At 45.5% G+C, this 23,591-nt stretch overlaps 1 protein-coding gene across 2 annotated transcripts in view; it reads left to right on the top strand.

Moving 5' to 3' along the window:
* Xxylt1 (xyloside xylosyltransferase 1) overlaps positions 1–23,591 on the top strand; it is a 160,061-nt gene that overhangs the window by 33,324 nt on the left and 103,146 nt on the right. Inside the window, exon 2 of one of the 2 annotated variants that reach the window (XM_074073485.1) lies at positions 1,419–1,566. In XM_074073485.1, the coding sequence (XP_073929586.1) occupies positions 1,419–1,566 (148 nt within the window). Of the gene's footprint in view, positions 1–1,418; positions 1,567–13,964; positions 14,872–23,591 lie in introns of those variants that run through there. The other variant, XM_074073486.1, reaches the window with a different exon arrangement.

The following is a 23,591-nucleotide window of genomic DNA, read 5'->3' on the forward strand; positions in this document are numbered from 1 at the left end:
TTTGAAACTTAAGGAAACCTAAGGCCAAAAGCAAACTTGTAAACTAAGAGAATGTAGGTTAAAGAAAAATATGCAGGAAATATTAGGAATAAAAGAAATTCAGGCCAAAGGCAGAACCCAAGATAGAGAAAAGCAGACAAGGTTTACCACCATTGCAAGGTTGTGGTATGATGACTGAAGGCTCTGGAAGTGCAGGGAGTGTGGTGACCAGAAACCTGGGCAGAGGCAAGGCCAAGGGTGAAGGTACGTGGTAGATTGGCACCAACCTCCAAAATTTGGAAAATTCTCAGGTACTGCCCACACCTGTCCTTTCTCTTGCTGGCAGGGCCTCCCTCGGCTTAAAGCAAGTCACGGTCCTCCTGTGTCTTCACCTTTTGCTGCTGCCATCTATTCAGGTGGCTTCTTGTGTTGGAACTTGGTATAGTGGTGGTGGAGCATTCAGGTGGCATCTGGCAGGCTTGTGCTGTCCTGCCAACTACCAGGGATGTACATGGTAAGAGGGAACCACTCACTGATCTCCTAAGAGGGAGGAGGAAGAAGGGGAGTGCTATCATGTGGAATTAGTGATCTGGATGTCATAGGGCATACGGAGTAGCAGGAAAAGCCCGAAAGACAAAAGTGAGCCGAGCACATGGTAACATGGGGTCCTATGAGCTGAGGCTGGTGTGGAGCAGACTTCTACTCTTCTGGAATAGTGTCAGACAGGAAAACCAACTTAGTGTCTCCTGTCTCTTCTTGTCGCTCGCCATCCTGATGTCCTTTGTTGGTCGCTGTTAAGGAGAGGATGTGATTGTAGTAGAAGGAACATGAGATTGGGAATCTGGAGAGCAGGGCTCAGTCCTGACTCAACACTCATTAGCCACTTGATTTTGGTAGGGTAGCCTCTCTGGGAACCTGCTGTCTCACTTGTAATTTGGAGGCTGGGACAGTGATAGCTGCCTCACAGGCCCCGGGTTATCATGGGGATCAGAGCACAGATGAGAGAGCATCTTATCAACTGCAAAGCTCTGTGCAGCAGTTGGTGGCTCCTCCAGACTTCTATACTTTGATGAAAGTGGTGCTCTGGGCACAGAGCTACCTTCAGGGTGGCTGGCTTGAAGTTCAAAAGCAGAAAGCAAACTGTGAACTGTGCCTATTCCTTGTTTGCCTTCTGATCTCTCTTCTGTTGTACCTCTCCCCTAAATGTGTCCCTACTCCCATAGTCAGCCTTTGTGCTGCCTTGACTCTTGACTCCTTGTTCCCCATGTACTTCTCAGTAGCTACCCCTTTCCCACCCTCACTTCCTGCTCAGGGACCCTGGAGAGGTCCTAGACAGGAAACAGGTGTTCCTGCATCCTGGGCTCAAGTATGTGAGTGTCTAGTGCCTAGGGCAAGAGCTGATCAGCTAACTACTGGGGTTTTCCTCCTTCCCTCTACAGGTCATCTTCCATGATGTGACTGTGCTGACGGACAAGCTCTTCCCTGTCGTGGAGGCCATGCAGAAGCACTTTAGTGCTGGCTCAGGGACCTACTACAGCGACTCCATCTTTTTCCTCTCAGTTGCCATGCATCAGATCATGCCCAAAGGTAACCTGGACTGCCAGAACAATGGTCCAAGGGTGTCTGATTCTTTGTGCATTCCCTGGCTCTAGCCGGCTGGTGTACGGTCTCAGAGAAAAACCTCCACAAAGACCTGAGAGAGAAGTGGAGAGCCAGCCAAGCCCTGTGTGCAGCAGGGCTTCCTGCACTAAGAATAAGGGCAGGCAGGCCCTCGGTTGCATAGCTCCTGGGCCCAGTCATGAGGAAATAGTGTGAGCTGAGCAGTGTGGTGTCCCTGGGCATTCTGGTTAACTTGGGCTGCAGCCCTGACTGCACCTTCCATGACCCCCACCCCTTCCCCAGGACTTAATTGTTCATCTGTTTGCTTAGTTCGCTGATTGTGGTGGGTTGGATTAGGTGATCCTGTTCTGTGTAGTTTGAACCTGTACTTATACAGCTTTAAAAGATCAAATCTAGATGTGAGAGGTACAAATTATGGGCTTACTATGGGACTTTTTTTTTTTTTAATTTTTGAAATTCTGATGTACATTAAAAGAATCTTCTGGGCTTCTGCCCTCTAGGAAAGAAGAGACGCAGTCATCCTCTCTGTGATAGGTGCAACTAGTGAAGAATTGCTGAAAGGCCTGGTCATCCTTGACTGGCAGTATTGGAGGGGTCTCATTTATGGTGTGTCCCTGGCTTTTGGATCTTTTTCCCAGTGACCAATCAAGATTGGTTCTGGAGTCCTGGATACTGCCCAGTTTCTGATCTTGAGCCTCATAGGAGTGAGAAGGAATATTCTGGGACCTTGGGGTCGTAGGTATCCAAATTGTGGCTGGTCGGCTTTTTTGGCAGTTTCTATATGAGGCAGGACTTGTGAGCCCAGGGACAGCCAAGCCACTTGCTATTCTAGACCAGCAGACCAGGAAAAAAAGAGTTGTCAAGAGCCGCCATCCACAGACTAGACAGAACTTGATCAACCAGGGACTCAGGAGTTGAATGTTGAACCTCACTGGCAGAGTGGCTCAAGTAGTAGAGCACCTGCCTAGAAAGAGTAAGGCCCTGAGTTCAAACCCTAGTACTACCACACACACACAAAAAAAATCTGAAAGTTGAACCTCTCCTGTCCTGTTGGCAGATGTCATATTGCAGGGAAAACAAGCCAAAACATTTTGACTGTTCCAGCACCATAGAGGCCTCTGAATGTTCTCTTAGTTGTAAGGCTTAAGGAGCTCCACAGAATGTGGATCTGTCAGCTTAATCCTTCTTTAGTCCTGTGAGGCGACAGAGCAGACTAAAGAGGTTTGTCACCTGCCCATGGTTATATAGTCATTAAAGTGACAGAGCTAGGATTTGAACCCAGGTCTGTCTGGTTTGAAGCTCTGCCCTTCTAAAGAGTGATTCCTTCTGTCCCATCAGGTGGCCTACATGGGATCTCTCTAGACAGGCCCAGTACAGGTGTGGCGGGCAACTCAGACTCAACTAGGGAATGGTTCGTGGTCTCCTAGATTCCAGGGGCAAGACAGGTATAGCTGCTGGTCCAGCTCTGCCACTAGCTATGTGCATGCCTTTGGCTAATCTGCTTTGTCTCCCGATGTCTAAGCTTCCCCACCTGTAAAATGAAGAGCTGCATCAGTGAGCTGTTTCAGTCTGCCTTCTGCAGACCTAGGGCTTGTGGGAATCCCTGTAAGGTTTGTGTAGTTCTAGAGAGCTCAACCCTCATCTCACCTCTCTTGCATGCCCCCAACCCGACTCCTAGCAAGATATACACCTTGATCACTGTGTATATTAGGCTTTGGCATAGGATTCTGTTTGGTCATGTGTTCCATGGCTAAGAAAGTTTGAAACAGTTTAACTAGATGGGCCAGGGGCCTGACCAGTCTTGTTCTGCATGTGTGATTGACTAAAGAACAACAGTAGACGAGGGAGGAAGCACGCTGGGCTTTCTGTGCCCCTTCCCTCTATCAGCTGCCAGGTCCCAGCTTAGCCAGTGAACTCTTCTCCAGGTTGTGCTTTGAGGTGCCCAACCCCGGAGCAAGCTTTTTCTCACTCCCTTATTGGAGCTCCTGGTTACTACTGAACCTAACTGGGCCTAACTGGGCAGTGATGGGAGACGCAAAAAGGACACAGGATAGACAGGCAGACAGAAAGTGGGATCAGGTGTGCTGGCCGCTTGGGTGGAGATGCACAGCAGCCTCATTGCTTTTTTATCTCTATTATTCTCTTCATTTACTTTGCTTCTTTTCTCTATCTTTGTTCTTAAGACCTTACTCCTTTATAGTTCTTTAAAACCTTGCTTCACTATTCTTTAAAACCTCTTTCCTTAGACTCCCTCTGTCCCATGTTTTCTCCTAGTTGTTCTTTAGCATAATCTCTCTTAAAGTCTTTGCCCCCAGATTTGCACTGTTCCATGTTCTCTCTTTAGCTTTCTTAAAGCCTCGGTGCTCAGACTTGCAAACAATAACAGCTCACCTAAAAACTGCATTTGCATAACTCTTAAAGTCTCAGCCCTCAGACTTGCTAGCAATTCCCCTTTAGCAATTCTCCTTCAGCAATTCTTTTCTCTTCAGCAGTTCTCCCTTCAGCCATTCATTTTCCCCCTTCAGCACTCTCCCTCCAGCACTTTCCCTTCAGCAATTCTTATCCCTTCAGAAATCCTTTTCCCTTCCAAAGCCTCCCACATCTAAAAGCCAAAAGCCCAAAAGCCAGCGAGTCTTTTATACCCAATGGTAAACAGGGTAAAGCAATGGTTCTTGGGGAGGGGCGTGACATTGTAACAAGAGTACATTCCTGCTTCACTAAATGTAAACAACTTAGGAAAAGCAGCTGCTCTGCATCTTATTCTGGCCTTATTCTGTGACCAGGGCTGTGCTGAACTCAGCCTACAGAACATTGGGCACAGATGTGCTTAGGTCCAGTTCTCATAGTCTTCTCATAATCCTCTCTCCACACCCAGCAGGAGGCCTTTTGCAGGGAGTGAAGATGCCTCTGTCCCAAGATAATGGGGGAGGAGAACTAGGTGGTGAATTGTCAGGCTGCTCTGGTCTCCTCCCACTTTGCCCTGCCCAGTAGCCTGACATTGTTTAGGGGGCCATGTCTACAGAGAAGAGGCTTCAGTGGGAACTTTGCTGTGGACAAAGTAGGTGGGTTAGATCATCCAGGCCTCTCCAGGTGTGGGCCAGGGCCCACTCTGGGGTAATAGGAGAGATGGAAGGAGTTGTTTTAGCCCAAATACCCATCTATTTTTGAGTTCTTTAGTAGAATGATAATGTGCTTCCAGAGATTCATTCTTGCATATGCCCAAGATTTACTTCCTAAGAAAAGGTACTTAGGAGTTACTACAACTTGATAGTCACAGAATGAACTGACCAGTGCTGCTGTTGCCTGTGGCGTCTGGGACTGTTCTGCTAGGAAGTCTGGCTGCTGCTCAACACTTGGCACTGTTGCCAAGTTCCCACTGGGCAGGTCCTTTGGAATTCCTGCAATTTTCGGAAGGACACTTTGTTTTTAGACATCATTAGCATTGTTTTGAGTTGGTCATGATTCTTTATTGCTGCCTTTTCTGTGTTTATTTTTTTAATCATAAAAATTACTGCTGTTTTGTGCTTTGGTTGATGGTTTTGTTTTTGTGTAATTGCAGCATTCTTGCTATTTCATCTCTCTCTCTCTCTCTCTCTCTCTCTCTCTCTCTCTCTCTCTCTCTCTCTCTCTCTCTCTCTCTTTCTCTATTTTCCCTCCATGAAGGCAGAATCAGCTAAACTTGTGATCCTCAGATTTATGAATCTGGAGGTGGTGACAATGATTCCAGAAATGCAGGTTATTTCTGTGTCTGAACTCCTCTGTCCTGTGGCATACAGGTCATCCTTCTGTACCTAAACTACTTTTAAAATATGTCTCTCTCTATGTATTTTTATTTCTGGTGCTGGGAATTTAATCTAGGGCCTTGTGCATGGGAGGCAAGTGTTCTACCACTGAACTACAACCCCAGTCCTGTTTTCTTTTTCTATTTCAAAAGAAACATTTTTCTCATAAGATAGCAGAGAACAAGTTAAAATTTAAGAAAGCTATTTTATTATCATATAAACATCATATTCTTAATTCTTTGATTATCTTCTAGTATTTTTCCAATACATAGAATTTTAAAATTTTGAGCAAGGCGTTAGACGTTATATTCAGATCAATCTGAGTCTTTTTTAATGTATCAAGATATGAAATTAAGCTTTCATTTCAGTTCAAAAAAGTGAAAGAAATGGTACAATTAAAGCTGTATCATATTTTCTATATAATTATAATCTTTGAAATTTTCTTGAATAGGGACATTGAATAGATGAACCTTAGTTCACTTTATCATTTCCCTATTCTCAGCTAGCTGGATGCTTCCTGTTTTCCTTCTAATATCATATAAATTAAACTATGATGAATATACACATGCATAAAGATTATTTTTTCTCAGTATGATTATGTGCTTATGACAGCTGTCCAAGGGTAGAATTACTAGGCCAAAGATGATCCTCACAGAACCAAGGTGGGTCAGCACCCAGTGCCACCATGTTGTTGGCTTGCATGGGTAGGGTTGCAGGCCTGCTGGTGTCAGACCTCTTGTGTAGTGCTCAAGGTAGCCTCATAGAGTGTCTGATCAGTTACTGTCCCACTTGGCAGAGAAAAGTGAGTAGTTGAGAGCAGATCACTTCATCGCATCCCTAGGTGAGCTGGGTCTCCCCTGGGTTTCTGATCCCTCTGCCCACAGCCACTCTGCTATTGAGACCTGAATGCCATTCCTCTTATGCTTGTGCCACCTCTTGAAGCTTAGAGAATCTAGCTTTCAACCTCTCCTCCTGGCTGTTCACTGCAACCCTGTGGGCAGGGCCTGGCTGGGAGAGGGTTGAGGAAAGCAACCCTGTGCATTATGCCATGACTGTTTCCTGAGCAGTGCTGCCCCAAACCACATCTGCACAATGGTGCCCTAGCAGGAGCAGAGTGAACATAGTCTGTGGTGGTGGCAGGGATCTCTGGGAAGGGCACACAGGCCTTAGATGATCAGTAGAGCCTTCGTCCATCCAGAGGTCCAGGAGTCACACATACCCCTGAAGGCTCTCCTGTCCTGTGTCAATCTGTGTCAGTAGACAGCCTTTGCTTGTTGTTTGCATGACATGGTACCAGCCACTCTGGGTGTATCAGGGAGCTTTGTCAGGCTACAGCTTCATGGTCTCAGGGGCAGGTGGCATGGTCTAGCAATGAAGGCAGACAGCATGAAGATCTGCAGTGCTGAGGGTTTCAGAAAGGACAACGAATCAGAGGCAGGAGGGAGGAAGGCTTCATGGAGGAGGTAGTACTTGGGGTGGGCCTTGCAGGGCAGTAAGGTTTCATCATATGGAAAGAGCAGTAGTGAGTGGGCCAGGCAGACAGCAGTGAGCTGAAGCAGACAGTTGGGAAAGGCTATGTGTGTGTTTGGAAATAGCACACTGTCTGTTTGGTGAATGCATCAGACTACATGCTGGGCAATAGCGAGGAGATGGGGAGGAAAGTCGGTGTGGGCTGTGGAGGTCTGGCTACCAGGCCAGGAGATGGTCTTTGTGGGCATTTTGACAGAGAAGAGCCTTGTTGGCTCTGTACATTAGGAAAGCTGATGTGTCCATGAGCTGCAAATGCGGGAGTCTAGCTGCTTGCTTTTCTGCGTCTGGGCCTGCGGGGGCCTATGTGGAGTGCATGCACATGTCTGTGCATGGCCTGTTTATGATAACAGACCTGTGCATGATAGAATATGAAGCGAGCACCCTGAGACCTAACAGGCACCCCAGGTTTTCAAGTCTACATGTCTTCCAAGCCTGGAGGGGTATGCACCAGCTGCTATGGAACAGACATGAATTAACTTGTAGTTTTTAGGTACTCTGTCAGTTCAGAGTATGAGGAAATGAGGCAGTTATGAGAGTGAACAGAGCAGCCACTTAGGTTGGGGCCACAGATTCTTGTAAGACCAGTTACATGGCACATATTCCTTCCGTGTCACTCCTTTGCCCTTTAGTATGAATTAGCCTGATTACTTTCTTCTTCCTTTCTGATTACTTTCTTCTGAGCACTAAATTGGAAGGATGTCCTACTGGTATGAGATGATACTGTGTTTGTTGGATAAACAAATGAGGCTGAGGCTGAGAGAAAGGTGGGGTAGGAGGTCTTGTGGATATGGACTCAGGTTCATCTTGATAAACCCTTAGGATAGGGAGATGAAAGCTGGGAGGAAGGAGACCCAGGCCTGATTCAGACCATCATGAGGTCAGGACCCTCATAAGGTTGAGGAAGCGGTTTTCTTCGCCCAATACTTTCTTCCTAGACAGTGAGTCTTGCCTTGGCCCTGGAGCCAGGCCTGGTTAGTGCTTGGCTTTACCATACTCTGAATCCATTTGGCTCTGTGGCTAGCCTGGGAAGCCTATCCATTTTTTGCTTTTGTTCTGGTTGGGGCAGAGGGAAGTAACAATTCTAGTTAATTGACTTGCGGATGGCTGTGGGCACAAGCAGCCCCTCATGAGGCAGGGGCAGCACACCTGAGTCCCACTGGGCTTTCTAGAGGCCTTTGCTCAGGTGTTTCCACAGGTCCTAGGCTGCTGGCCCCTCCCTGCAGGTAGAGGGCAAAGTTCTACACATTGTCCTCTGTACGTGCAGAGAAGGGATGGCTCCAGTTGGAGCAGCCTCCCCTGGTTCAGCTGTGTTGGTGAGGAACTTCCTGACTCAGGGTGTCCTCAGCTGCTGCTGTGGGCTGTGCTGTTCACACAGTCTAGATTCTTCGTCCTGCCTGTGTCTGGAAGTCAGATGCATCGTCCATGGCATCCAGGAACTGTTACTCTCAGTGAGTCTGTTTGGACCACACTGACAATTTCCTTCATTTGAAATGAAGGAAATGTCCTTTGCTTGTCTGGTGACAAAACATAATCATTCATAATCCCATATCTTTATTGAGGACCTTCATGTCCACTTCTAAGAGGGACAGAGCAAGTGCCATGATCTCTATTTTCAGATAATGAACTTGGGGCACAGAGAGGCCTTTCCAGGACCACTCAGCAAGGACCAGGACCCAGGCTTCTTGCCTCTCCGCCCACGTTGTCTGCAGGTGTCCTCTTGGTGCTGTGCCTTTTCCTGGTCTGTGCTGAGAGTCTGGCCTGACCTCAGACTGTGCAGAGAATATCAACATTTGTGCAGGCTGCTCTCTGTCTAGAGGCCGTGAATCTAAATTTGAGGGCTGGCTCTGACCAAGCCCTGTGTGTAGTGTTTTGGGATGACCAGAGACCAAGTGAGGCAAAGCTGAATCAGGGCAAGAAAGCAGAGACAAACCACACAGTTCCAGAGAAAGAGGACAGCTTCTGCCTTGTGAGGAGGCTGGTGGGCATGGCAGGTGTCAGAACTTGCTTCCCCACCTTGTACCCAGCTGTGGCTTCCTCAGCTGTGAAGTGGGGATATTTTTACACTGTCTTGGTTTCAGGGCTGTTGTAAAGAGAGGTTGTATGCAAAAATACTTGAATGAGCATCAATGTGCTACTGTGTTAGTACTAATGCTGGTGTTTCCTCAGCTCACATGGTCCTAAAGCAATGGTTCATTGCCAAGCTTACCCATCTGGGGACCCCTTCAGCTACCCAGAGAATCTCACAGTAACTATCTTTCTCATATGACACCAGAGGAAAGCAGTGCTCAGTTAGGGGCAAAGGATTGTGCTGGTTTGGGTGTTATGCCCAGAGAGGGAGTATGTGTGTTATAGCTGATAAATCAATATTGACACTTTATTATTAACTAATACAGTTTTTTCATATTTTCTTACTTTCAATCTGCTATATTTTGGATCTCAAATGTCCCCAAATGCCCATGTGTTAAAAGCTTGGTCTCCAGGGTGGTGCTACTGGGAGGGGTAGCGCCTGTAAGAGACAGGCCTAGTTAGTGGTCTTAGGTCATTGGTGGTGTGCACTTGGAGGGAATAGTGGGTCTCTAGCTTCTTCCTCCTCTCCCTTTTTTTTTTCTCCCTGGCCATGAGATAAGTGACTTTGCTCTGCCGCATGCTTTTGCCACGATGTTCTTCCTTACCACAGGCTCTAGAGAAATATGTCATTTAATTATGGGCTAAAATCTGCAAAACTGAGCCAAAATAACCTTTTCTCTTTATAAGTTGATTATCTCAGGGATTTGTTGTAGTGATGGAAAGCTGACGATCACACAATCTAATGTCCTTTTTCTATGTTCAAGGTTCCCATCCAAGATATTACATTCATTTAGTTAATGTTTTCTTAGGCTTCTCTTGGCTGTGAAAATTTCTCAACCTTGCTTTGTTTTGATGACCTTGACTTTTTATTTTTTTTTTTGGTGGTACTGCAGTCCAAACTCAGGACTTCCTGCTTACTAGGCAGGTGCCCTATCAGTTGAGTCACTCCACCAGCCTTGATCTTGACAGTTTTGAGGAGTAATAGTTTATACAGAATTTCTTGATTAGGACTTATCTGATGTTTTTCTCATCTTTAGACTGGGGTTATGTGTTTTTGAGAGGAACACCACAGAGGTAAAGTGCCAGTTTCATCACATTAAGGGCACACGATTTATCACTCGTGATTTGACCTTGATGACCTACCTGGCTGAGGTAGTGTTTGTCAGGTTTCTCCGCTGTGAAGTTTCCACTTTTTCCTCCTCCTTTCTATACAGTGTTCTTTGTAAGGAAGCCCCATGTGTAGTCCTATGTTTAAAGAATGTGGGTAGACCTGGGTGCCAGTGGCTCATACCTGTAATCCTAGCTACTTGGTAGGCTGAGGTAGGGAGGATTGCAGTTCAAGGCCAGCCCTGGGGTGGCCAGTTGCTGGTGGCATAGCCTGTTATCCCATTGATGGGGAGAAACATAAAATAGGAGGATTATAGTCTAGGCTGGCCTGGACAAAAAGTGGGATCCTGTCTCTAAAATAACCAGAGCAAAAGGGCTAGAGGTGTGACTCAAGCAGTAGAGTGCCTGCCTCACAAGGGTGAAGCCTGACTTCTAACCCCAGTACCAGTCTGTACCCCTCTACCCCCCAGAAAAAGAAGAAAAGAATGTGGATGGCCACAGGGCACACCCCTGCTTGGACCCATCCCATGCATCCTGCTGGTAATGCATCCAGTCTTTACTATAGGATCCTGGAGATTTTTAAGTTCTGCTTCATTAGAGTGGGGCCCCATTTTGCTGCTTTAGTTGAACATATGGCCATGTCTGAGCGTCCCTTGATTTCTAGGTCCAGTGTCTGTGTTGCACTGAGCCAAACAGGTCTCACCAGACTGGAAGGGGAGTTAATGTATCACAGAGCAGGAGTTCAGGCTCTGGATTTGACAGAGCTGGGTGCAAATACAGCACTGTGACTTGCCAACTTAACTGTGTATTATAGTGGTTAAAAGCTTGGGTCTGTAGTCAGATGCCTGGGTGTGTGACAGCCCTACCACTGATTAGCTGGGTGACTCCGGCCAAGTTGCTAAACTTCTTTATGCCTCAGCTTTCTCATTTATAAAGTGGAGGTAATGGTAGATCACATCTCATGGGGTCGTTATGAGAATTTAAGGAGACAGCATGTGTCGGCTTAGAATGGTACCCGAACTCCTTAGCGTTAGGAAGCTCCTCTCTGGATCTCCCTCTCTGTAAAATGGGAAGGGATGGTATGTTCCTGAGATGATAATGGTGACTGCATGTAGCTCTGTGCCTGGCACGTTTCGAGTGCTGTCATTATTGTTAGATGTTGTAGTGATGGTGGTGAGTCATGCCTCTACACACGGCCCTAGAGGGCGTGGGGCTGGAGTTCTCACACTTGTAGACCACCTACTTGTACTTTTTGGAAAGAGTTCCTGACAGAGCATCTTAGTCCAGTTTCCATTGATAATAACACGATACCACAGACTGGGTAAATTATGAAGAAAACATGTTTATTTTGGCCCAAGGTTGAGGGGCTGCTACTGGTGATGACTTTGCTGGCAGAGACCCCACGTGGCACAGGGCATAACATATAAGAGAAAGATAGCATGTATGTGTGTTCTGGTCTGTCTCCCTCTTCTTATGAAGCTACCAGAATTCAATCATGGGGCTCCAACCTGATGACCTTATCTAATCCTGATCACTTCCCACCTCAAAACACTGTAGTCAAATTGTTTTCATCCCATAATATCTCACATTGGTGATTAAACTCCAACATGTCTTTTGCAGGGGGCAAACCTATTAAAACCATGGCATAGTGGATAAATAAATTCTGTGTATGATCCTGGCAGTAGACTGGGCAACAGGGGAGAACTGTCATCTCTGACCTACCTCCCTCACAGGGTCATGTGAGTCAGACGTGGAGTAATGCAGCTAAAAATACTTACCCCTTCCCTAAGGCCTGCCCTTCCCCCCAGCTCCCACAATCCTGGTGTCTGAAATCCATATTATCCTGTCACATGATTATTGCTACCATCAATTCTACCTCCTTATGCTTCCTAAGATCTAAGTGGGTACAAAGACCAGGCAGATGCAAAAGCGATGTAAAACTCTGAAAATGTAGATCTTAGAGCATAAGCCTCTTTTGCCCCAGAATCACTTTTTTGAGGCCTCCTATGATGGTTTCTGTTGCAGAAAAGAATAGCAAAGCCAGCTGGCTGTGAACTGGGCAGCCCAGTCCTGCTCCCAGCTCTGCCTTCTCTTGCATCCAGAGAGCCATCACCTGAGGGTCCTTATTCAGCAGTTTCTTTGGGAGTGGGAGGGGACTTGCTTCTGTAAGGCTGATTGGACTCTTGCAAGGACATGCTTGGGTCAGTGGCACAGGATGGGAAAGACTGGTATAAACCTTGGATAATTCACACATGGGTGCCTCTCAGCATAGATTCTTAGGCCTGTTTGCATGACAGAGAATTGAGAGGTGAGAAATTCTGAAGCCTGGGGGCAAAACCCACCTAGGAAAATCAGATTTGATACCTCTCATCCATCCATTCATTCATTCATGCCCTGAAACATGGAGGTACTGTGTGGCCTTTTGCAGAAAGCCTTTAAGAAGTTTTGTTTTTTTTTTTCCTCTCTCTTAAAGTGAAATTCAACAAATGTAGTAAAGGCCATATTTGAATTTATTTTTATTCTATGTGTTTTGTACTTTCATTCCCAATCATGGCAGGTATTTAGTGTTCTTCACTGTTCTTTCATATCAGCTTCATGGTACAGAAGTAGTTTTTAAAAATTTTTTGTTTATTTTTATTATTGTTGTGCTGAGTGTACATTGTGACATTTACAGAAGTTCTTACAGTATATCATAGGTGATATATTCTCCTTTATTCCCCTTCCCCCATTTCTGGAATAGTTTCAACAGGTCTCATTTTTCCATTCACATACATGTGTATACAGCATCTGCACCATATTCACCCAGGTCTACCCTTTCCCCACATCCTCCCCGCTCACAGGTGGCTTTTAAAGCTGGTTTGTGGAACTTCATAACTTTGCTCAATGTGAAACCAAACCAGAATCTTGTTTTGTTCTGATACTCAATTAGCTGGCACGAGGCACATGTTTGTGATGGGAAGGGTCCTGGAAGGAATGTGTATGCATTCTGTAATGCGGGCTGTGGCAGATTGGGGATGGGGTTATGATTTGGATATAAAATGGCCCCAAAGACTCACTGAGGACTTGGTCCTCAGCTGGTGATGCTATTGAACCCATTGATGAATTCATAGCTGAATGGGCTGTTAGGAGATGGAGTGTGGTTGGAGGAAGAGGTCACCTAGGGATGTGTCTTTGAAGAGTATATCTTCTCTCTCTCTCTCTCTCTTCCCATCCCCCCCATGCTCCCTTTCCTGGCTGCCACGAGGTGAGTGGCTATGCTATACCTTATATTTCCTGTCTTCGAGATTCTGCTTCACTTTAGGCCCAAAAGCAATGCAACTGCCTGACCATGGACTGAAACCTCTGAAACTATGAGCCAGAGTAAGCTTTTCTCTTTTTAACTACTTTCTCTCAGGCGTTTTGTCACAGTGATAAGAAGGGTCTAACACAGAAGGGATCCCAAGGAGAGAGATCTTTTTCACTCCTATTCTCGTCAGCCTCAAGGCCTAGAGAAAGCAGACACAAAGTCCCCTTAGATTCACTGGTGCTGTTTAGATGTGGTTTTCTGTCCATCTGAGAGCCTCAGTGTGAAGGTATTGCATGCTCTGGTTGTCACAGTTAGCTCTGTGGCCACTGCCTTCTTTTGGGCTGAGTGGCCTGAGGATAGATGGGGGGTGCTTTGGTATGGCTGTGGGTCCCTCAGTCCCTTGCTTTCTGGTTCTCTGATGTAGGGGAGAGGAGAGCCTGGTCCCTCCTGAATTCTGCCCCACACCAAGGTGAGAGTGTGCTTCTAGGGCCTTGTTTGTCAGTGGCATGGCTCCTGGGTGAAGGGTCACATGCATGAGTGTAGCTTTTCTTTCTGGAGTTTTCCTCTTTCCTAAGGCAGTAGAAGTGAACTGAAAAAGGTCTCCACAGCAGGGCAGGGACACTGTTTCTTTTCTCTTCTGTCCTTAAGCTTCTTTGAGCAGGAGGAGGGGAAGGTCCTGCTAAGACTTTGGGTATAAGCCAAATTCTCCAGCCTCGTTCCATGTCACACCCAGCTGATAATAAAGTGCTGCTTGAATTTCCCAACTGCCATTGCTCCTGATGTGTGTAAGTGTCTCAGAAACCTCCCACAGAGAGGGCCAACTGAGCTATTCCTGAGTATTTTGATCAAAATAACATCTAGTTTGCCAACCCACCCTCCCCATTCCCCGCAGAGGCCTCGAATGAACAACCTGAGCACAAGTTCTTTGTAAAATGAGGGTAATGATAGTACAAGCCTCTTTGGGCTGTGATGAGACTGACTGAGGTGGTGGGTGAAGAGTCAGAGTCATCATGCCTGGCTCAGAGGTGCTCTGTAAGTGACAGCATTAGGACATTTCTTCTTGGAGAATCAAGTATGGATCAGCAAATCGAAAACATAGGTAAGTCCTACTGCTGGAAAAGGTTGCCTTTATTAAGCATGAGAGACCACCGAGTGCCTTTTTTGAGTAGTACCTATTTGAATTCTGAGAGAGGGTTATTCCACAGAACTCTCTTGAGCAATCCTGCCCTGAAATAAAGGCTCATATGTGCAGCTCTCTTTTGGGGAGGCGGTGGGCAGGAGAGCCCCAGCTGTCAGAGAAAGGCACTTCCTGTCTGTTCCTCTTGTTGGCAGCACAGCCCACAGAGCATGTAACGGTCATGCCATTTTAATTATTCCACGTCTACTTCCTGAGTGACCGGAAGTAGTGAAGGAGTTTGCCTTGGGCCCAGAGGTGTAGGAGGACTTTCCTTGGATCATAAATCATGGTGAAGATCCTAGGGACAGAGCTGTCTATAAGAGGTAAGTGTCTGTTAGCACATAGTGGGTGGAACACCCTTGGCATTGGCCATCAGCCAGTTGTTTCAGAAAAAGGTAACCCATAGGATCCTGCCATCAGTCCTTGAGGAAACTGGGTCTAAACAGACTTGTTCTTTTCTGGAGGGCTTTTCTGGGAAGAAGAAGCAGGCCTGTTCTGTGGGCTAGAAAGGCGCCCCAGGTACAGCTGGTCAGGGTTTAGCTTTCTCCACTTTTCTGTGAGCTCATGGGCAGGGTCTTTTGTCCCTAGGTAGCAAGTCCTGTCCTGTATATTGAGGGGTTGCATAAGGCACAGTGGTGCAGACTGGCTGTCTATGGCCACAAGTCATGCTCTGTGTAGCCATTTTATCATCTGTTCTGTTCTTTACATCTCTTGGTTGTCTTGTTGTGACTCTCAGACCTAAAGCCCTCTCCTCACCTTAAAGTGGCCACTGCAGGTCTATGGCAGCTCTGGCTTCGGCTCCTTCCCATTCTCTCTTGCTCCTTCCACTTTGTCCTCTTTCCCTGCTGAACCCCTCTGCCTCAAAGATCTTTGTCCAAAGGTCGCCCCCTCACTGAGCCAGCCCTTCCCCTTCCTGTGTCACACCTACTCATCTCTTGTGGAATACCTCTACCTGGCTTTGTTTTTCTTCCTAGTCATCTGTATTTCCTTTTTTTTTGAATACTCTTTCTAAATCACCCAAATATAAGTCCCATGAGGACAGGGACTTTTGTGTGTTTCGTTCATTGCTGTGTTCACAGTTCCTCAACAATACCAGACGTGTAGTAGGCATCCAGCAGATATCTGTCAAGCAAATTAGGTGAGTGAACTTTTATTAGGCCCATATTGTGAACTGTTTTATTTTGGGGACCACCTCAGTTTGCCAGAGCCAACTTTCTGCCTCAATTCTTTCTCTTAAGCTGATGGTAGAAGAGCCTGGGGAGTGAGGTCCAGCAACTTATGATAGGTTGCAGGCTCAGGTGCTGCTTATAGGTGGGTCACAACCAGAGTTTCAAGTTTTCTGAGCCGTTTTGTGACGACCCCCATTTGAGGAAGCACGCTGGGCTTTGATTCCTGGCATAACAGGAAGCCCCCGACTGCCAGTGCTCAGTGTGGCGTGGGGGCAGGAGTACTCCTGTGGAAGAAAGCAAAGAAAAAACAGATATTCAGGAACTTGCCTGAGTGAAAACATCTGAGTAAATACTGAACAAAGGTTATAAACATGTGTCCAGTGATTTCAGTGAAAACTATTTCTGGCAGCTCCTATGGAGCGAATCGGAGGCATTTTATCCTTCTTATTCTGAAGAGGGACAGCTGAGCATATTTGTCATAAAAGGCTAAAAATAGCGACGTGGTGCAGACCACTTTCTACTAATTTAATGCCAGAGCTGTTTCTCAGCTAGTGAAAATCATTTCCATATTGGTTGACTAGTGACATCTTCCCTTCTCGTTCCCCCACCCCCACCCCCACCCTGTCCATTGGCTTCTACCTTTTAACTTTTCAAGATTGTCTTTAAAATTCTTGACTATCAGTTAAAGGCATCAGCTGGCTTTTATTATTGCCACAAGGTTTGACAGCATGTATGCTCTGCCTCCCATCACCAGTGAAGGGTCTGGACTCCCCCACCATGTACAGGGTACTGGGGTCGGAGCCGCTGTCCTGCCTTTTGGGGGAGAGAACCCAAATAAGTGTGTGGTCACAGAGCAAGAGGTTATAGGGCAGCCTTGGCACTGTGTCTGGACTTTTGGAGATGTTGTGATTTTTGTGTGGAGAATGGACCAGATTCAGGCAGAATTCAGAGGGAAAACTTCACAGGGGAGGGATATGTGCCAGGCCTGGAAGGCTAGGGACCAAGGGTGGGAGAGAGACAGAGTGGCTCTTCAGGGCATGGGATGTGTTGGGCAGTCTGGACCTCAGCCTGGGTGGCGGCTGCTGCCTCTTCAGATGGAGTTGAGTTCTAAATCTCTCCATCCATTGTGTTCACTGAACCCTCTGGGCTTGACAGTCACTGTGCGTGTTCTCTTTGTCTCTACCTTTGTGCATCGTCTCCTGTCAGGAAAATACACAGTTTCAGTACTCAAGCCATGTTTCATTGTTGATGACCATCTTAGATGGAATCTCAGGCCAATTTTCTCATCTCTTTTTCTTCCCCACCTACTTACTCTGACTTCTAGACATCCTTTGGAGTGTTCTGGACTCTACCTGGGCCTCCAGAGAGAAAGAGAGCTGCAGGGATGTGGTGCCTCAACTCCTCTTGTCTAACCCATTTCCCCTTTAGTATTGCTCTTTCTCCCCTCCTACTTTTGTCTTGACCTCCAGACAAGTTGGCCTCTTAAGATTTCTTGGTCAAATGTACACTCTGTGGTCCCACTTCCTGGGCTGACTCAGCTCCACCCTTTGGCCTGGATGGTCTCCCTTAGGCCCTATTAAGGACACTACCTGTCAGAGGAGCAGGCTTGTTAAGCTCACAGTGTCACCAAGCTGCTTCTGGCTGGGCCTTGGGGATGTGAAGATCCCTGTAGAGTCCTAAATCAGGCAATATATGACTGAGACAGCACGAGCCTTAATTTTTTGTAAAGTCTGAAAGTGGGTAGGGAAAAGAGGGTGATTTCTGCCTATCCCTTGTGGCTCCAGTGAATCAAATCGGCCTAGTGGGTTTGGAGTTAAGGTGATAAACACTTTTAGAGCTGCTTGTTTCCTAGGTAGCCAACATAGATCCCATCTGCACTGACCCTTTGCCTTTTTACTTCTGTCTGTCACCCCAAGCCAGGACTGCTTGCCTTCTTAACAGGCTTAGCTTAGTCCTAATCTCACACCTCCCCGTGAAGTGCAAGAGATGCAGGTGCAGGTGTTCGAGGAAGAGGGAAATGGTTTCTCCTCTGCATTGAGTTGGGGAGTCAGGTACAATATTGATTTTTTTAAAGCACTTTATATCACATAATAAGATTTGTACAGAAGAGTCATTAGTCACAGAGCTGTGAAATAAGTGATTAACTGTGCCTTGGATAGAGTGAACTTCTGATTGTAAGCTGATTTGCTGGCTACTTCAAGTAAACTCCCTCTCACATCTTTTGCAGTCATGGCCTGGCAGCTCATCTGATGTCCCCCAGGAATATCAGGTGTACCTTCCTTCCCAACCCTCTACCTCCTCCTTTTCCTTTTTATGAGAAAGTGAGATTCATACAAGTTACTGAATAAAAGATAGATGGAAGAAGCTAGAACAGGAACATGGGGCCACTCTGAGGACCTAGAGTGATTCCTTCTCTTTCTCTCTCATGTAGTATCTTTGTTTCTGTCTACCTGGCCCTATTTTTTCCTCTTGTCAACAGCTTTTTTTTTTTTCCTGTTCCTATGGAACTGAATTATGCATGGGGTTTTAGTTTGTTATGATGTTCCCATGATAGGCATCGTCCCTTGGTATTTTCCATTTCAGATCCCGGTAGAGAATCATCTGGCCAAATAAATTGTTGATTTATTTAACTTATTTTTTAATTATTGTTGTGCTAGGTGGAGGTACATTGGAGTATTTGCAAAGGTTTTTACAGTGTATCAAATATACTTGAATTCATCTCTCCTATTTTTATTTTTATTTATTTTGTTGCTGATCCAGCCAGCTGAGACAGAGCAGATGGAACCATGTGGTTCCAAATCCACCTGCCTAGGTCTGCCTCTTCAGCAAGGGTGTGGGGTGTGACTGCTGCTCTTTGTTATACAGCAGCCATCAGGACTAGATGCCATACTGAGCAGGAGAGAGGAAGTGATGTGGATCAGATATGGATTTTGCCCTCATGACTTTACTTTGTAGTGGGAACATTAGATGTTTGTATAAATACACAAATAACTATCATACAAAAAAGAAAAAAACAGCTGTTATACAAATGCTGTTACCTTGGGGGATGTTGTTGGCAGCCTCTTACTTGGCCACTTCCTGGTATTCATGCCTGATGGGATCCTCTTCCCTGAGTGGGGGCTTATTGACTTGGTTCTAATGAACAGAACTTGTTAAAAATACTGGCACATCCCGTCTGAGCTTGCTATAAAAGAGTACAGCAGCCATCTTGGGTACCTTATTTCTTATTCTTCTTGAATCCCTGCTCTTAGGAATCAGCCACCATGTTACAAGCAGCCCTGGGAGAGCTCCATGGCCCTCCCCGCTTAAAAAACTGATGCCTCTGGCCAACAGCCAGAAAGGATCTGAGGCACACCAATAGCTGCAAGGGTGAGTGTGTGGCTTACTTGGATGTGGGCTCTGCCCTCAGTGGTTCTTCCTAAAGGGACTGGTGTAGCCCTGATGGGAGAATCTGAAGACCTGGCTTAAACCTCTGTCTTTCCCTATTCTTGATGATGCAGTCTTAAGCGAAGTACTAAGCACCTCTCTTGGGCCTTCCCCGACATGTTTGCTTTTTTGTTTTTTTTTTCCCCGAACTCTGATCACTTATACACACATGCCAGACAATCACTCTTCCAATGAGTGATGCTATCAAATCTTCCACTTTCAATTATGGAAAAATTTAAATATCCTCAAAAACAGAGAGAAGAGCATAATGACCTTCCCTGTACCCATCACCAAGCTTCAACTGATATTAGCTAATGGCCTGTCTCAATTCATCTCCATTCCTACCTGTTGCCTTCTCCTCCAACTAGATATCTTACTATTTTATTCTTAAGTGCCTTGATAAATACTGATGGTGGATAAGTACTCTTTTTTTTTCGTATAAATACAGTATTACATTTAACAAAGCTATAATGCCTTGTGATCCTCTAATATCCATGCAGAATTCACATTCTTCACTTTCCTCAAAATGTGAATTTATGGGTTTGTTCAAATCAGAATCCAGATAAGGGCTACATATTTCATTTGAATGACTTTTGAGTCTTCTTCTATCTTCTGAAATTAAACTCTTAATTTTGAGGTAATTATAGATTAACATGTACTTTTAAGAAGGGATAGAGATTCTTTACCCACTTTTTCCCCATGGTAACATCTTGCAAGACTATAATCAACATGACAAGCACTGGATAGACATTGTCACAGTCAAGTACAGGGCATTTTCATCAGTGCCAGGATCCCTCGTGTTCCTGTTTTATAGCTCTAACCTCTCCACAAACAACCCTTGGCAACCACTAATCCATTTTCATTTCTAGTTTTTTTGTCATTACAAGAATGTTAGTTAAGTGGGACCATGAAGTATGTTACCTTTTGGGATTAGCCTTTTTTCAGTCAACATAATTCTTAGGAGACTTGTTGAAGTTGTTGCATGGATCAACAATTCATTCCTTGTTAGTGCTGAGCAGTATTTCATGGTATGGTATAGCAAAATTTGCTTACCCATTCATACACTGAAAGACAGTGTATGAATGTCTCCAGTTTTTGATGATTGTGAATAAAGCTGATACAGACATTTGCATACAGATCTTTGTATGAACATAAAATTTTATTTCTCTGGGATAAATGCCCCAAACTACTCTATAGGTCCTCCCTTCTTCAACCTCTATTTTCTAACACACTAACTGGAGATAAAAAGTGTGTGTTCTGATTATCTCTCGTGATTGAGATGGTATGTGTGAAACTGTTTGATAGACTAGATTGTCCCTAACTGTGACTGCCAGTGCTTCCCTTTTGTGAGTGTGTCTGAAGATGGTATCACAGAATCTTAGAGAAGATTTATTAATTGTCTGCCTTGCCTTTCCTTGGCTGGCTGGGTTCTGTAGGGCAGCTGGGCCAAGAGGGTTGCCACAGGTCAAACATGTTCCAATTCAGCTTGGCTTTTAACTGGATATTGAGGTCGGTGGGGAGTAAAACACTGAAACTGCCTGAGCAACCCATGAAGACCATAGACCCTGCCCACAGATGTGCTGGCTGCCTAGAATGGTTCTCCAGCTGATCTTGGGACACTGCTGCTTCTGCTGCTGCTGCTGCTGCTGCTGCTGCTGGTGTGTGTGGAAGGGAGGGGGAAAGAGGGAGGGATGGAGGAGAAGGGAGGGAGATTTCTTAAGATGTCTACAGTTTTCTATAACATAGTGTGCTGTGTGGCAAATTCCAGGCTCTATTAGAAACAAAACCTAAGGCTTTTAAAAAGCATTCTCCTCGTCTCCTCCCTTGTCCTCACCTCCTCCCTTGTGCTAACACAAATGTAATTTCCTCCATTGGTCATCATCCTTCTCTCTCCCTTGCTGAGCTGTTGACAGATGCCTGAAAGTTAGTGTCAGCCTTGTTTCAGGGTTCAGTGTGACTAATATGTCCCCAAGTTGCTGGCTGACCTCAGACAAGTGGTGTAGCAGTTACCTGCCCTTGCAGTCCCATCAGCATCAAAAAGGACAGTCCTGGCACACCATGGCAAGGGGCTTGGAGGAGTAAATAACAGGCTGGTGGAGAAACACTTGGAAGGTGAATCATATTGGAGGCACAGTGGAGAGAATGGGTCCAGTGGGCCGCATGCACCTCACTTTATAGGCCTGAGTGGGTGCTAAATCCCTGTGCTTTGTTTTAGAAAATGAGATTTATTTGGTTAAATTCACTTTGTGAGTTTTTCCCAGTGCCTGCCCCTTTCTGCATCACTGTGGATCCCAGGTCTGGGGTTGGGAATGTGTCTACTGTTCTTTTGAAGGATATATGGACCCAAAAAGGCTTTTAGTGATATGCGTGTGTTGGGGTGGGGGGAGGGGCTGGGTACAAGCCACTCAGTTAAACAAATAACAACTGTGGAAGGCCCAGGAATGTTGGATTCCTGGTGCAAGTGTGCACATTAATGCAGACAGAGGACTGAGCAAGAATCACAGCCAGAGAGCGGGTACAGATACTCTTGGGACTGCTGGGCACGGAACCTGCCTGCTGTGCTGTGTCCCTGCACATTGCTTCTTTCTGGGGACAGGGCTCCTGGGCACTCCAAGGATTCTCAGACATCAAAGTGCTCTTCCTCTGTGTGTGTTATTTAGCAGCAACCTTTCTGTGGGCAATCACTGTCAGGGTGACAAGCATGGATGCTCAGAGGGCCCAGGGGGGATGTTCCATGTCACATACTCCCACTCGCTCATGTCTTAGGTTCTGTAACATTGACACCCACGGGCTGGGACATTCAGTGAGAAGTGCTGAAGTGCATCTGCATGGCTCTTAGGTCCTACTCAGGGAGAGATCTCAATCCCAGTCATTCTGTTCTAACTACCCTGCCCCTCCTTCTTGCTGCCATCTGCTTGGGTCAGGTCCTGGTTGCAAAAGACTTTAGTAATAAAACATGTGACAGTTTAGAGAAGGCCCATGTTGTGCCAGGCACATGCTTGGTGCTTTACTACGTGTATGACCTTATCCCCAGTAAGGGTGAAAGAGGTAAATGCGACATTTCACAGGTGAGGAAAATTGGGTTTTGACGGACGGGCAGATTGCCACAAGATGCAGAGCAGTGGCAAGCAGTACTAGAGCTTGGGCTTCCAGACTCCGGAGCTGGACCCTTATCAGGAAAGAGGGACTTGGATGATCCATAAACTCAAGGGAAACATAGTTAAAAGTTGTCCTGACCACCTTCCTTCTCGTACACAATTGTCAAGGTCATTGAGTAGTACACAACTCAAAATAACTGAGCACAAAGAAAACAAAGTGCAATGAGGGAGACCCAGCTAAAACAAGAAACCACAGAAATAGCCCTTTAATGACTTCAGGTATTGAAATTTTATCAGATACAGACTTTTAAAAAATATATGCTGACCATGTTTAAAAAGAAGCAAGTATAAATCTGAAAATATCTGCCTGGAAACTAAAACAGTGACCTTGCATATCTGAAAGAGGACCAAATAGAACATTTAGAAATTTTAAAAAGTACAGTAATTGAAACAAAATGTTACAGTCAGTTAAGGAAAACCTTAAAAATGCACATTTTTAAAGGTAACAAGTACACAAATTTCCTTTCTTACCCTCATTCTATTCCTCTTCAGTGGTGAGCACTGGAAAAAAGTTTTTGTGTTTCATTTTAGACCTTTTTCTAAATATGTTCAGAAACGTTTACAGGGTCTGGGGTGTGTATGGCTCAAGCAGTGGAGTGCCTACCTGTAAACATACGTTTACCAACACACAACAGCAAAGGGTTTTTGCTTCTTTGTTTTGGGGTCAGGGAAGCAGTGAACTCAGGGCTTTGTGCTTGTCAGGCAGGTGCTCTATGGCTTGAGCCATGCCTCCAGCTCAGAAGTTTTTTTGTTTTGTTTTTTTTAAATGTAAGTGAGATTTAAACTCTTCATATTGATCTTCAACTTGCTTTTGTTTCATGTAAGTAATATGTTAGTCAGTTTTGCTGTCAGTGCAAATTTATAGATTTATCCCACAGACGAAACTCATTTATTTGTTTTTGGCCTTTTTGGTGTTCACCCCAAAATTGGTTGAAAATTGTTGGCACAAATATCCAGAAAGTACGAAAGGATATACAGAGCAAACCTCCATGCTCCACCCACTTGCCACGAGTCCTCCAGCCCAGTGCATTATATTATTATTATTATTTTACTATCACTGTATCTTGCCAGGAGTTTTCAGCCAATGTATATAGGGTATCTCATTCTTTTTAATAGTGGCAAGAAATTTCATTTTGTACAGAATTTATTTATCTCATCACTTGCTGATGGACCTTTAGGTTATTTCCAGTTTTGCAATTATGAACAATGCTGCAGATACTGACTTCTTCACAAGTGATGTCTTGTATATATAATATAAATATAAATGGTTTATTTGTTAGATAAAGTCCT

Source organism: Castor canadensis, chromosome 5 (assembly GCF_047511655.1).
Source record: "Castor canadensis chromosome 5, mCasCan1.hap1v2, whole genome shotgun sequence".
In the NCBI taxonomy this organism is placed as follows: Eukaryota; Metazoa; Chordata; class Mammalia; order Rodentia; family Castoridae; genus Castor; species Castor canadensis.